The sequence below is a fragment of the Acanthisitta chloris genome, unplaced genomic scaffold (genome assembly GCF_000695815.1).
Source record: "Acanthisitta chloris isolate BGI_N310 unplaced genomic scaffold, ASM69581v1 scaffold21175, whole genome shotgun sequence".
NCBI classification, from domain to species: Eukaryota; Metazoa; Chordata; class Aves; order Passeriformes; family Acanthisittidae; genus Acanthisitta; species Acanthisitta chloris.
The window spans coordinates 97,516-112,562 of record NW_008672431.1 but is presented as its reverse complement, the minus strand read 5'-3'; the positions used below and the strand labels follow the sequence as shown (position 1 = coordinate 112,562).

The 15,047-nt window shown below is 38.6% G+C and overlaps 1 protein-coding gene across 1 annotated transcript in view; it reads left to right on the top strand.

Moving 5' to 3' along the window:
* The first annotated feature begins 8 nt into the window (after positions 1 to 8).
* The window catches only part of LOC103802076 (PDZ domain-containing protein GIPC2-like), a 24,305-nt gene continuing 9,266 nt past the window's right edge, over positions 9 to 15,047 (top strand). Inside the window, exons 1-4 of the mRNA XM_009074527.1 lie at positions 9 to 77; positions 7,809 to 7,994; positions 11,464 to 11,644; positions 14,403 to 14,512. Coding sequence (XP_009072775.1) covers positions 7,812 to 7,994; positions 11,464 to 11,644; positions 14,403 to 14,512 — 474 coding nt within the window. The 5' untranslated portion in view covers positions 9 to 77; positions 7,809 to 7,811. The remainder of the gene's footprint in view (positions 78 to 7,808; positions 7,995 to 11,463; positions 11,645 to 14,402; positions 14,513 to 15,047) is intronic.

The window sequence follows — 15,047 nt, the reverse complement described above, 5'->3', positions numbered from 1 at the left end:
GCCGCGTGGAGGGGTTCGGCAGCGCCCGGGAGCTCTACGCCAAGATCGGGGAGGCGTTCGGCATCGACCCCGGCGAGGTAGGCACCGCTCGCTGCTCCCCGCGCAGCCTCCCACTAAAGCTGGCGGATACGGTTTTGGGAGAAAAAAATTCATTTTGCTGTTCTAAATGAGCAGTACCGTAAGGGAAAAGACATAAATGTAACTGCGTTTAAGTCGTACATGGAAGAACAGTGGTGCCCTTCACCAAAACATGCCCAGCGGCTCGGTGAACCTGTTGGCAGGCTGCAGTTTGACACGGCGCCCGGGCACATTGCGGCGAAACGAAGGGGCGATGGATCCACGCGGGGAAATGTCCGCACTGAAGGCGGTGGGAGGGGAGGGCGTGGGGTATAAATACTCTGACTACATTGTCAAGCTCCAGCTGAACGTGATGTTTGGAAAGTTTTGTGCTTTGTTAGGTAATTACTTTTAAAAGGCCCACTGTTCAAGTGAGGTTATTTAAGTCTGTAACAGGGGATTTTTTTTTTAACCCTGCTGCCTTTTTGATCTTTTTTTTTTTTTTCCTGAGCCGTGTTCTAAACATTTGTTTGGATAACGATTCATTTGTGTTTGTAGATGCATTGTTTTCTCTTAGTTAAAAGGTAGTGGCCATATCAAGTTCTTCCTACATAGTTCTGTGAACCTTAACCCCTGAGTCGCAAATGGAAACAAAGTGCTACCATTTCTTTATGCCTGCTGTGGCTTTACAGCTTTGCTACTTTTCTTCTTTGTACCTGCCTTTTTTTAAACTTGTAAGGACTACTACTACTGCAGGCTTTGTTCTGAGAGTTTGCTGTAGCCTGACCTAGCAGGATTTCAAACGGTAAATTGTAAAAGCAAAGCGGCAGTAGCAGTGAGCACAGTTTAACCAGTCACCATTGCATTAAGTAATTAAGAAGTACCAGTACCATTGCCAGGCAATGCACTTACGTCCCAGACCTTCACAGCTGTTTTCTGACCTTCTGCTGCTTTGTTTTCTCTCCATACTGAGCTGCTGTTCCCCTTTTGTTCGATTCCATCTCAGTTATACCTTTTCTTCTCAAGTTCTCATAATTGCCAGATTGTCTTCTATTTTAGTTTTCTTCCTTTCATTATTGAACTTTCAGCTCCACTGCGTTCAGAACGAACAGTGTTCATTAGGAAACTTAATTTTGTATGAATGCTGTGCTCCTGTTTCTCCTGCGAGGTGTATAATCTGACACCATCAAAGGTTTTAGAGGAAGCACTGCATGTATCATGGGCATGTATTGCCAGTCTTGTGCCAAACTAGGGAAATTTCATACTTTCTTTTCTCTCTACTGTTCCGTTCTGTGTTTTTTTTCGTTTGTGGGGTTTTTTTTAATGTCGTTTAAAAATGGATGGAGAATTGTTGCTGGAGGCACTGAACTTAAAATATTTTTCTCTAGAAATTCAGCTGGCTTTAAGAAACTAAGTTGTATGAAATGAAAATAGTGGTCAAAAATACTTCTCAGTGTAAAGGTGGCACAGTAGAGTGAAGCACCTAACCAGAGGATCTTGCAACAGAATTTTGGGTGGACACAATAAGATAGAATAGATCAGAGAACAGCAAGAACTGCTATGAAATGTGAATTTATTTATTTTAAATGGTATCATCTATTCATTAAAGCTGCTTTGGAACAGATAGTCTGGTGTAAAGCTGAAGCTACATCTCATCAAATTGAAAAATAGGGAGGCACTCAAATGCCATTTGTAGTTTGTTATCTGTCTAGGAAAGTTTCTGTGACCTAGCTGTGCTGAAGCCCTGTGGGCAGTGTGATACCTGAATGCCTTTGGAAAGACAGGTACTATCACAGAGATCTCTATCCTGTAGTGACTGAGGTGGAAAATGGGGCGGGGAGGGGAGAGGAAGAGCTCAGTGCAATTCAGGTAACTTTTGCGGAAGTGAGTACATTTAATATGATTTATGAGTTTACTGCAGTGTAGGCAAGGGTATGGATTCTTGGATAAGTTCTTGCCTGAGTGTTTTAATATGATTCAGAATGAGCTGTACTTGTAGTCTGTCGCTTCTCCTTTTGACTCTGCATGGTTACAGCACCTCATTTCCTCTTTGGATCACATCTCACAGGACCAGCTGAGTTTAGCTTCTGCTGGAGAATCCTTTCCAGGTTCTGTAATTGACTGCCAACAGTGACACAGAGAAGTTTATATAAAACACAGTATTTGTTGGACAGACATTGACAGAAACTTCTGTGCAGACCTGGATCATGAAGAGGGTAGGATGGGGACAGAACAAGACAGGTATAGCTTCGAAGGGGACTCTCCTTCACTCCTGTGATGGAGTGAGAAATAACAGCAGCTCTCTGAGACTTTTGCCATACTCATCCTTTATTGTCTAGGTACTTTATTAATCCATCTTCCTAGGTGAATTTATATCTCAGTAAACCCTTGTGCAGCTGATACTTAGCCTGCCTTTCTGCCTAGCTCTTTTGACTTTTACCATGACCAGCATTTCTTCTTTTCCTGGTCTAATGTGAATGTTCTTTCCACAGGGAGGAGGAGTGAATATGGCTTCTAGCAATGGATTGCCTGTATTACTAAGACGAGCCCTGTTTGAAGTAGATCAGATTGTTCTTTTAACTTGATTGCTTCAATAGGTTTTCAACACAGAAGCATAGAGTTAAATATATATATTTATAGTTGCAGTTCTTAACTAACAATACAACCCATCTACAATTACATGGTTGTTTCAATTTGCATAAATAATGGAAATATATGTACCCCTATGTTTTATATGGAGGATAAAATAGGAAAAGTAGCTGGAAAAAGTATTTATCTGTAGCTTGACCATTTAGGATTACTATTCCACTGTGACTGTTGAGAAATATAAGTTCCCTGTAAGGGTAAAAGTGCTAAGTGCAGCCTGAATGATAAATAAACCAGCACTGACCAAAGGACAATGTGGGTCTGTTAAAGCATTTGCTAGTGGTGTGCTCCTGTGAGAGCACATGGTAGGGCTTTAAGGTATTCAGAGTAGCTAATCAGGCACTGAGAATGTGGATATTAAAGACCAGCTGTAGCAGGGCTATTTTTTAAAATCAAATGAGAAGGGAATTGTAAAGCTGAGAAGCTGTACAGACTTTTGGTTTGTGTCCTCGTAATTTTCACTTTTGATTATTTTGTTTGCTTTGAAAGGTGAAGTACAGTGGGGCTGGTGAGGTAAGCTGAATGCACAGTGGGTGTGTCTGTCAAGAGCCCGTGGAGGTTGGGATTTCTTATGAAACGAAACTCATGTGAACGTGAATTGCTTCATAGGGAAATACAGGAAAAGGGAGACCTTTCTGGCAGCAGTACAGGCAGAAATGCAGCTCCTTCTGTCTATTCCAGTAACAAGAGTTCAGCTGCTGAGCTTGTGTGTGGGCTGTTGTTCCATGGGCCTTGCCTCCTCATGCTAAATAGTCAAGTATACTGTGAGGTTGTGCCACATTAAACTTTCATAGAAGTATTTGATTTAAACCCGTTCAATTTAAACTTTTATGAAAGACTTACTGACAAATGAGCCACTGCTGAAACTTATATTTCTGAACAAAATTGTCCTTATAACAAGGAAAGATCTGAAGTGTATTTTAGAGAGAAAGTTCAGTTTGGGAAACCCTCATCACTAAAGTGTTGGAAGTTTTATTGTATATGCTTATCTGTTGAAACAAATTGCTCACAATCTTGCCTACAGATTGAATGCTTTACATGAACAAACTTAACACTCCCTACAAACCACCTCCTCCCAACCCTATGGCAACAATTGTTTGCTTGCTGTTTGCCTAAGAAGTGCTTAAACATCACACCCATATTACATGTGATGCTTGCTGTGCTAATGGTGTCTTTTTCAAGCAGTGTCAAGCTGTGTCAATGGTGTCTTTTACTGAAAGTATTTGAAATATGAGTATGGAAATACTTGTATGGAAGAACTTAGACTGAACACTTATTTTATAATCCTATGAATGTAGTTGGGGAAGCAAAGTTGCATACCTGATAGAGTACCAAAAGCAGCCTAGGATTTGGAGGAGTTGGTTGCTCTTCCTGTTGCTGCAGCTAGTCAAGGCTCCCACAGTTTCCTCAGGGAGCATAAAGTAAGATACCTAGATAATGTGTTGGTGATTTCTTGATATGATGACATTTATATATATAGGGAAATATGTCAGTGGGTGTCACATCTTGCTCAGAATGAGAATTTGCATTTCCCTACCTCTTAAATAGAGAAAGTGATTATGGTTCTCCTCTGCAAAGTTATCTGAGATCTACTGATTTCAAAAGCATTTTTAATAACTTCTGAGTATGTAATTTATCAGCCAACTTATTTTTGAGTCCTTCTCGAGGTATAGACTTAATATGGAAGATGAGAATGTAATTAATGTGTAGGATATGCAATATGGTACTGCATATACACTTTATATAACACAGCATGTAACCTTCTTTTGCTTAGCTAATAGTTTCTTTTTATAGCACACAGTATAACCCTGGTTTTATTGGCTAATGTGCTATCTTCCAATTGAGAATACTGAGCAGGGAATAATCTGTTAGTAGTCTTATCTGACAAATCTATTTTATAAGGTTATGCATAAGTCCCAAGACCCTGCCAGCTGAATGGAATTTCCTTGTTCTGTGTGCTGCACAAGATAACCCTCGGTGAAGGAGGTATCCTAGATACTTTGTGACTGATGTAACAGTTCTGATTTATAATATCTTGCTAAACGTGGCATGAAATATCACAGCACTGGTATGCTGGGTTAAAGATCAAATGCATATAAAGGTTTAGGGCAAGGAGAGAAAAGACTTAACAATGAAAATTGCATATTGAATTCTTTTCTTGCTTCATTGTTGGATAAAAAAAATAGTCATTACAAGTATGCCAAGTTTTGAGTGAGTGGAAGCTGTTGTTTAAGTATTTAAGTATATAATTTATTAGGTACCAATATTAAACGTATGTAAAATCTACAAAAAATATACTTTGAATTGACAGGTCTCAGTTGTGTACAAATAAAGCTGTGCTGTAACTGGTAGATGGTGTAATGGTATATTATCCTGGGTAGATACATCTTTAGTACATTACACTTTGCATATATCTGTTCTGAGAAAAAGTTGTTGTTCACTAAAGAGGATAAAGAATGATTTAAGTTTTATTTTTGACTGGCTGATGCTCTCTCAGCCTTGTGGTTAGCACAGAACTGACTCACAGAAAATTCTGCAGACTTATAGGCTGTAGTAGGAATGCCATCCAGATGAAGGTCTAAAAAGAGAAACTCTGGATCGAGTTTCTAAATATCACATTTCTGCTCTGTTGCCAATTTTGTCTATTCAAAGGTGTGACAGTATTTACTAGATGATTGTCTGTTTGACAAGGTCAGTTGAAGGATGCTAATATCTAAAATGTAAAGACAGTGCTTGTTCATTGTAGGAACAAGAACTGAGTTGCTGTTTTAAAGTGGCAAAGTCATGTCCCTTGAGAGAGCTGAAAGTATGTATGTGAACGTCATATCATCTGTTTGAATAGAACCTACTTGGTTAAAAAAGTTAATGTGATTATAGATTATTATTACTTATAAAATAAATTTTCATTTTCTGCTTGAAACCAGCTGAATTTCTGTAGGTGATGTTACTACATGAGTATTGTTTAACTGAAAACGTTTGTATTACCTGAGTGAACAAAACTAATGTCTGCTAAGGGGATGCTGTTATGACTTTCCTTGTTAAATAAGGCATTAGTTTGCAGTGGATTAGATGAAATAAGTAAGTAGCTTTTGAAGTAGGGCTGTTTGGGGCTTTTTTTGGTTTGTTTTTAGAAACAACTAAACAAGAACTCCCTCAAGAAACACCATCTCTCTACTAAACTTTCAGATTTTAAGATCAAACCCCCAATAGTTATAGAATCTAAGTTCTAGAAAGCTTCAGAAACTTAAATGCTCTCTTGTACATTTATGCTAGTGAAAGTATCCATTCCTCATTTGACCTGGAATCCATCTGAACATGTTGGTGACTTTCATTTCAATGTTTCTGCTGTCATCCAGTGATGCCAGAAGGCAAGAAAAGGCATTTGAAGTGTTCTGATGTGGAAAACCTGTAATTTTTACAAGGATATTGAGGGAACCTGGGAAGGCAGAAGGAGACCATCCATGTCCAGCAAAGCCACGGAATGTTTGGCAGGCCATGGGCCCAGGTCTGTGCCTGCAGTTTTGGCTTGGCCCACTGTTCCCTAGGGACTGCCACTAGAGTGATAGCAAAGATGAAGGACACAGCAACTTCCTGCTGCTGTTTTTCTCGATTGCTAGGCTGGCTTAACACTGTGTACTTCTTTTAATGTATTGGCACTGCTTTTTCTACTTCCTGATTTGGAGCTGGAGTGGACACTGGCTTGCAAGGGGATCCAAGGTGTGCTCTGAAGAAAAATAATGTCCAACAGATATAGGCAGAGGGTGGAAAAGTGTCTGCTCTTATCTGTTGTCCTGTCATGACCGTGTGCATACTGCTGGCAGCAGACTCTTTGTCTGACAGCTTGTGGCTGTGGCTTTCCAGCTGTGCTGGAGGGACAAATGAGGGGGGACAAGTCTCTTCCTTTTCCCCTGATTCCAGTTGCATGTAAAAGGTGGTCTTAGGGGCACTCCTTGTCTCGGTGAAGTAGATTTTAAGGATTCTCCAAGTTTCTCTTAGAGCAGAGTTTCTCTGCTTTGGCTGCTGCCCTGTGCTCTTTGGTGCTGCCCAGGCGGAGGCTGTGCAGGCTCCCTTGACCTTCACTTCTCTGCTGGTACAGCTTGGAAAAGCATTGGGTAGGTGTAGTTTCTCTAACTGTGAGGGGGAGTGCTTGGTTTGGTTTTTAATTTTTTGTCTGGGTTGTTCAGTACAACCTATAAAAGCAGAAAGCCCAAAACCTGCCCAAACTAGCCAAATTCCTTAGTGCAGCATCATGGTGAGCAAAAGCATCATCCCTGGCCCAGAGCAGTATAGCTGGATTAGTCACATCCTGCCTATGCCCAGGACAATAAAGGTCCCTGTTAAAGAACCATTAACATAAATGTAGGGAGAAAAAGGAGTGCCTGACACCCAGTGCTGAAGGGAAATTCCTCAGAAAAGCCGATTTATAAAGAAGTATTTTGCCATTTTTAAGCCTTGCTTTTACTGAACTGAAACAGAGATGACCCCAGCTCATTTCGGAGAAAGGGTAGAAACTAAGCAAACCCACCGGAGACAATGTGCTCTGAGATAATGGGAGAACACATGGAGCAATATAAAACGTTTCATGCTATCTCATGACCGTTTTGTTTTGGTAAACTCTCTTTCTTTCCCATTAAACTGCTTTCAATTAGCTGTGTTTTAAACCAGTCCATAGTGATCTTTGAATACTGTGGAATTTGAGGTGGGTGAACAACAAAGCAAAAGATGGTGGTGGCTCTTCAGTTTGCTCAATCTAACCTCAGGTACAAGCTGTTCTGCTTGAGCTGAAGATGTCTGTATCAGAGTTGGTGCACTGAGACAGGCCGTGAGGGACTACTCACACAGGTCGGTCTCTCTCCTATGTTCCCTGCTCTTCTCTGCAGAGTTTGAGCTACTGATGCTTCCTCTCATGTGTGAATGGAGGCTGTCACCTCTCCTGGGACAGCTGGAAAAGGATCATTTCATATCATCATATGATATGATAAGGATCATGTCATCATTTCAGCTATGGATCAGTCAGAGAGCTGTGCTCTCGTTTTATCTTCTTATCAAGCTCACCAAACCTAATGTACTGTTAAATTTAATGTGTTTGCTTTTCTCCTACACAGATCATGTTTTGCACTTTGAACACTCATAAAGTTGATATGGACAAGCTCTTAGGTGCACAAATTGGCCTTGAAGATTTCATATTTGCCCATGTGAAAGGACAACGAAAAGAAGTGGAAGTTGTTAAAACTGATGATATGCTAGGGCTTACCATTACAGACAATGGAACTGGCTGTGCATTTATAAAGGTAAACTTAGCTACCAGTGAGATACTTTGTTCTATAGAAGCTTCTGTTACTATAACAGGATAATTACTGGTTTAATGATCCTTTAGAACTATAAAATCTTTTATTCTCATATATATATGGTAAGTAAAGAATAAAGTCACTTTTCTTTACGTACGTCATTCAAAATTAGTTCAGCTATTCCTGTACTGCATGTCATTCAAAATTAGTTCATTTGTTCATTGCTTCTGTAATGTGTATCAGCTTTACAATGTGACCATTGTGTTTCCCGCCCTACCCTGAGGTGGTAGGTGTTAGATACTGCTTGCATCTGCCTCCTCCTATTTTAAAGTGATTTTCTGATGTCATTGATTAGGTGCTTATAGAACTTCTGTCACTCACGTGATAATGAGATCATGTTCTTTTAGTCTTTGACTGTTCACTGGGAAGAAGCCTTAGTGCTGTACAAGAATAGGGGCAAGTACAGTGCTTTTTCAGCTTCCAGTATTGTTGAGTTAGGTAGGGTGAATTAAAAGGATGTGGATTAACATAATTTGCCACAATTAACATAAGTAACAACTATGGACAGTAACATGCGCAATGTATTCATCATAATTGTTTTCCTTTTCCTCTTCTACATGACCTACAGATAGTATGTTTTGAGACAAGTAGAGGCTAAGGAAATGATGCTACCCTTCTCGCTACACTAGGTATTAGGAACCTTAATTGCATTTTCTGCCTTGTTTAGATTCTTTGCTCTAATCTACTCCAATTATCCATTATTAGTGAGGCATTGGCAATTACCTTTGATTACTGCCGTCCCAATCACTGTTCTCATTACTATTGTAAACAGAGCTTCTTGTATGGTCATTCCTTAGCTACCACAGATATAAAACAAGGCATGATTTAGAAATATGTTTGCTTGTCTTTGTTGTGGAAAAATGTGATTGAGGTCTTGTTTGAAAAAGTCAAGATGCAGTGGAGGTTTCAGGAAGCATTTTGGCAAAGTCATAGACTCATTTTTATGTTTATAGGCACAGAACTCTGCATTTCTAGTGATGGCATCCATGAAGCCCATAACACTCAGTCACGCTGCTGCTTATGTGGCATTTTAAGAGCAGGCATTGAAAGCAGTGCTTCAGTGATCAGCGCTCACGTGTGCAGCACTGTACTGTGATACTGTCTCTGTGCTTGGTTGGTGATATGGAGAGAAAACAGCCATCACATAGACTGCTGCATAATTGGACCAGACTGGAAAACCCCCACCACATTAGCAAGACAAGCTGTAATTTCCAGTAAATTGTATAAAACCTCTCTAAACAAATATATCATTTTCCTTATACTGGTTTAATAATAAGTAGTGTAATAAAAATGGTGCAGTCTTCATGGGAATGCATCAATTTTAAGAAGTTTCTAGGAGCTTACTTTGTTGTTGCATATTTAGCTAATGGATCTTTTAAAGCAGCATAGAAAATACATATGCAAAAGTAAAAGCTGCCTCTTTTGTATACTTGGTTGTCTAGATGAATGACTAAGCAGAGACTGTCTCTACTTTAAAGTTTGATAGAATTCTTTTTGTTTATATGCATATATTTTCCTTGAAAATTTGTTACTATTAAAAATTAATACTAGAGTTACTGATCAGTGGGTTGTTCAAAGTTGTTATGGGCTGTAGTAATTTTACTGCAATTTGAATAGCAGGGAGGTTTCTAGGTCTGAGACATAACCTGGCCAGTTTTAAACATGACACTCTGAACTGCAGGTTCTTTTCCTATGAAATCTAATGGGTTTTTTCCCCTACCAAGAACAAAACTTGGTGTCATTCTAATTTCACACATTTGTTTTGGGGTACGTGGCCGGATGGGAAGAAGTACACTGGAATCAAATTAGCCTTCAAAGAATAGCAGTAGAACTTGAAGTATGACTAACTGGTGTACAAGGAGACATTATCAAATGGGATAGGCATTGCATAGGAAACACAGATCCTCATAGCTTCTAAGTGGACTGTAGAGCATTTGAAATACAGGCATAGAAATTGCATCTTAATTACTGTGACAATGTAACTTGACTGTCTCAGGTCAGTTAACTTGGAGTGATGATAAAAACTAAGTCATAGGAAAAACGAAGTTTGATATGACACAAATAACTGAATATTGCTTGAACAGTTTTAGTGCTGGGATCCAAGTGAAGAGGAAAAGCTAAATGAATACAAATTCTACATGTAGACTAAGCATTAATCGAAGTCTGGTGGGTGTGCTTTTGAATCCTGCTAACAGAAATGCATTTAGGACCTGGTTTCTGGTGTGTATGATACCCACCTCTTAATTCACCATGAGGCTTCTGTTTGGTTTTGATCTAGACTAAAGAAAAGAGTGCTAGAAAGAGTTAAACTTAGCCTGGAGCTTAAAATTGTTGCAGTGTATTATAGAAGACTGAGCACTATCACACTTCCCACTGACTCTCAGATGGAGGCACATATGTGGGCTCAGACATGCGCACACAAACTAGAAGCAGGTTTCTGAGATAGTTAGGTGGCTGGGCTGGGTGTTACAGTAGTAGGTGGCAATATGTTTATTTCCCTTGTCTCACTGTTATCACACTCAAAGTTAGCCCGAACAGCGTCACTCTTTGTTGAAAAGGTTGTTATTCAGGAACATATTAGAATGAAATTCCTATCTCAGCTATATATAAGATATTCTAGTGTGTCATAGCTTCTCTGTTAAATAGCCATAGAATAATGGCTTATGTGATGTATGTACGTGATGAACAAATATGAACAGAATCACTGCAATTTGAAGTGTGATAAATCATAGAGGTATTTTAAAGATTTTTTTCTCCCGCACTTTTTAAATTCCACTTCACAAAAACTATAAATGCTAAATTTTGTTCTGTTTATACTTTCCATGAGATGGCGTTTAGAAGATTTTCTTATTCTTTATTATTTCAGAGGAAATCCTTTAATATACAGCTGTATAGCCTGATGAGGAAAATGGTAGTTTTACCACTAGAGATCAGTCTTATTAAGACTGACCCTTTACTGTTTGTCATTTTCACTATATAACAAACTTTTTTTTATGTCCCTGGACCATACTTGAGAAGAATTCTGTACATGTGCTTGTCAAGCTATTAAATCACAATAAAATTAAAAAACTTGATTAAGCATTCACATTACTGACATGTCTGTGCTCAGTTTTAAAGCACAAAAAATATTAGCGTGTTCAGAACCCTTAATTTCTAAAGTATTGTTGCATCCCTTTCTTTGCCTGCTGATTTTATATTCAACGCTTATTAAAATACTTTGAAAAATAATGCCTTTCAATGCATGTTTTATGAAAATTTCATAGACAAAGCACACTGCTGGAATAACAAGCTCAGTAGTATTTAATGTTGTTAACTGACATTCTTGAAACTCTGTAGTGTCACCTCTTAAAGGTGGCACCTTTTAAAGAAGTGTTTCTAATTCTGTGTTTGTTTGTGGGTTTTTTAACACTAGCGGATCAGAGAAGGCAGCCTTATGGACCAAACCAAAACCATCTGCGTGGGTGATCACATAGAGACTATAAACGGACAAAATGTGTCAGATTGTCGGCATTTTGAAGTTGCCAAAATGCTAAAAGATCTGAAGAAAGGTCAGATGCTTAAGCTGGAGTTGATAGAGCCTATGAAAGCTTTTGGTGAGTGACCTCACTGTCTACCTTGCTCACTGGATTGCAAAATCTCAATGTTGCATTGCATTTTAAGTTTGTTTTCAGAGTGCAGCCACCCAAGGTAACAGCTGCTGCAAGAAAGTACATTTATTAGTTATTTTTATTAAGTGGAAGATTTATGGATGGATTTTCTTCCATCTTGTTTCCTTTGACAGTCATACTGGTGTGGGTTACCTCAGCCTGGGCCTTAGTCTCAGTCTCTTTTGCCATTACCTGGTGATGCAAAATACGTACAGGAATTGTTTCATAGATACAGTTTTTAAGCATGGATCACTTGACTAATGTGCTGATCCCTGAAACTTCTCTTTTTCTCTGTTGATATGTAATCCCCTTTGATCTGTGTGTCAGATCTTTCTATTTCTGTACACTTTAGTGGGGTGTGCATGCTCTAATGCAGAAGGAGGCTGCAGAAAACACTGTCCGGGATTCCCCAGAGCACCTCCTTTGCTCCCTGCCTGCCCTTCTTCTCCCTGGCTGTTTTGTGGATGTCTAATAATGCAGCAGGTATACTCAGAAATGAAAGAAAGCATGACAGGAAAGCTCTGTCTCTACCTACCACCTGCATCCTATAAGCAAGAGGTACTTAAATAGAAGGAATGCATATCTGCTGCTAATTCTTATGAATTTTATCAATGTGGTAAACAAGCAAACAAAGACAGTAGGTTTAGCTCAGGGAGTCAAAACAGAGACTGAGTTACAACTTTTATTATCTCAATTTTTTGTATCTCTCCAAACTATGTAGGATTTTCCTGTAACAAAAACTTAAAAATAGTCTTAAATCATAAGTTTGTATATGCATGCTTGCAATTACAGTAAGTTCAAAATCACCATCTTCACCACAACAACAAAACCTTTAAATATTTATGTTCAAATTCTTTTTTTTACATCTTAGTAGTTTACAACCACTGTCATACACCAGTCCTGACACTTGGTGTCAGAATAGCAGCAGAAATTGAAAATGAGAGAAATGCAAAGATTTCTTTTTGCTTTTGATACTTCTGTGAAGAATGAGGGTTATAAGTTGATCTCTAATTCATTTGGATCTAAGTTGATACGCCTGTTAAGTAAATGTGTATGTAATACCTTATGCTAAAGTAGTATTTACATATTTATTCTATGACAATTAGTAATACAGCAATACCTTTTTAAAATTTGTATTCAATGCAAAAAGTCCTACATAGTCTGTTTGTAAAGACCAGGGTAAATCAGCATTTGATTGATAACTTCATCCATTATTTAATAGTATTTACTTTAGTCAGGTGATTAAGATACGTTTTAGTCTCCTGTGCTGTAGACAAGGAAATCTGCAAGGAAACCTGCAAATATCATGGCAATACCTTTTATGTGACATTGAATTAAGAGTCAATCAGAGCTTTGTGGACAAAGTTTTGGAAGATGCATGTCATATTTTACCCTACAGAAATTAATTTGCAGTGCGTGGTAGACTAGAACATCCTGCCTCTAGCTTCAGGTGCAGTTAGGCTTCAGGCAGAAATTTATTCAAGACAGTGTTCAAGCTGCAGCATGCTGAGAATAGCCCCAGAGAAGATAATAAACAAGATCCAGATCCTGCTTAACAAGTAGGTGCTGAATTCCTGTTAGTTTCAGCAGAAGCTGGTGAGGATATAGAAATAAGTGACAAGTCTCTGTGTGAAATTACTTTTATTTTTCTTCCTCTCAGCAGATTCTGGAATAAGTATAATTTACTGCTTGGATATCTTTCTACCATGTGCACACAGGCTACCTCAGCTACTCTAGACAAGGCTTGTAACACAGAAATAAAGACTTGTACCAGTCACAAGCTGGCCCTCTATGAACTGTGAAAAGTTAATAGAAACAAAGTTAAGGCAGCATAGCATAAACTCTACATTTTAATTATGTGAATATAAAAAATGCTTTCTGTGATGGTCAGAGAGCTTTGGTCTGAAGTGCTGCAAATAAAGATTATGTCAAATTATGAGTTTTAAACTGCTAATGGTGACAGAACTAGAAAAATATGTATTTTGTATCAGGAATGAGTTTTTGAAGCAAGTTAGCAGAAATGCTGACATTCTTAAACTGCCCTTGCAGCAATAAAAGAATAAAGGAAAAGCATTAATCCTAAGTATATATACATATGAGACGGTGCCATATCTATTTGTTAAAATAAAAGCTAATAAAATTTACTTTTCAAGACCTGTTCAGCATAATAATCTGGGTTTGTGACTGGCTATACGAGAATGATGAGTTGGAATCTCTCTGAGCAAAACTGATATAACATGTTAAAGTCTTGCCTTCAAGAGCTTAGCAGAAAGGCCTGCTGTTAGGAGGAGTAGTCTGTTAGAGAAAACAGGACAGGTTAAAACAGTTCTTCAAAATTCTCTGCTCCTTTCTAGTGCTTTCCAGAATCACTATGTAACTCCCATGTACTTCTCTGTAGAATAGGAAGATAAAGCTATACAAGGTGCACATATTAAGTCAATGCTGTAGGTTGCTTAGATACATTGGTCAATGGAAGTCCTAGCTTCAATGCAGTTGAGCAGATATCAGAGTTTGAAGACAAGAAATTGTCAGCAAAGTGATAATTAGAATGCAGTTTATTTATAATTAAATTTTTACATGCATCCAGATCTTGATTGCAGTAAAAAGGGAAGATAATGTAATAACCAAAGCAGATGCATTATATTCTGATATACCACTTAGTTTTGTTTGGTGCTTTTATTTTTGTTCTTTGTTTTGTCTTTAGAAAAGCTGGAACCAAGGTCCAAAGGTGGAATTCTGTCTGTGGCTAAAATCTCCAAAGGGAGAGAAACACTTCGACTGAGAACCAAGGGCCCTGCTACTGTGGAGGAAATGGTATAGTTATCTCGGGGCCCTTCAGTAGTTTAATCATCTAGCACCTGATTTATTTTTCCCCAAGGCTGATAAAGTAGGAAGGAAAAAATCTGGATGTTACAAAGCTTGTGGGACTTAAGGTGACTGCCTTCTGCACAGATGCTTATACAAAGTTGAAGACTAGGATAGATGGGATGAGGAAAGAACCTATATTTAGATGTCATGGATTACATGCAGGAGTTCAAGGTAGAGCAGACCAAGGAGTGCTGAAAACAGGGAAGGAGGGGGGAAAAACAGGGGAGGTGATTGAAAATTGGTTGTGTTTCTGACATATGAAATGTTCTGGGCTGGTCTAAGGGTTGTCGTTAGGAGAGGCTAATTAAATACATTGACATGAATACGTGTTAAACCAGGATTAGAGTTTGGTGAAGAAATGTTATTTATTCTGAGTTCTTCTAAAGGTGATGAGGATTTGATGAAGATCTGTATTGTCAGGAGATGTAAGGCCCCTGTTTAGTTTGAATGTGTGAGCTGTGTGGTCTGATATTAGGAGGTA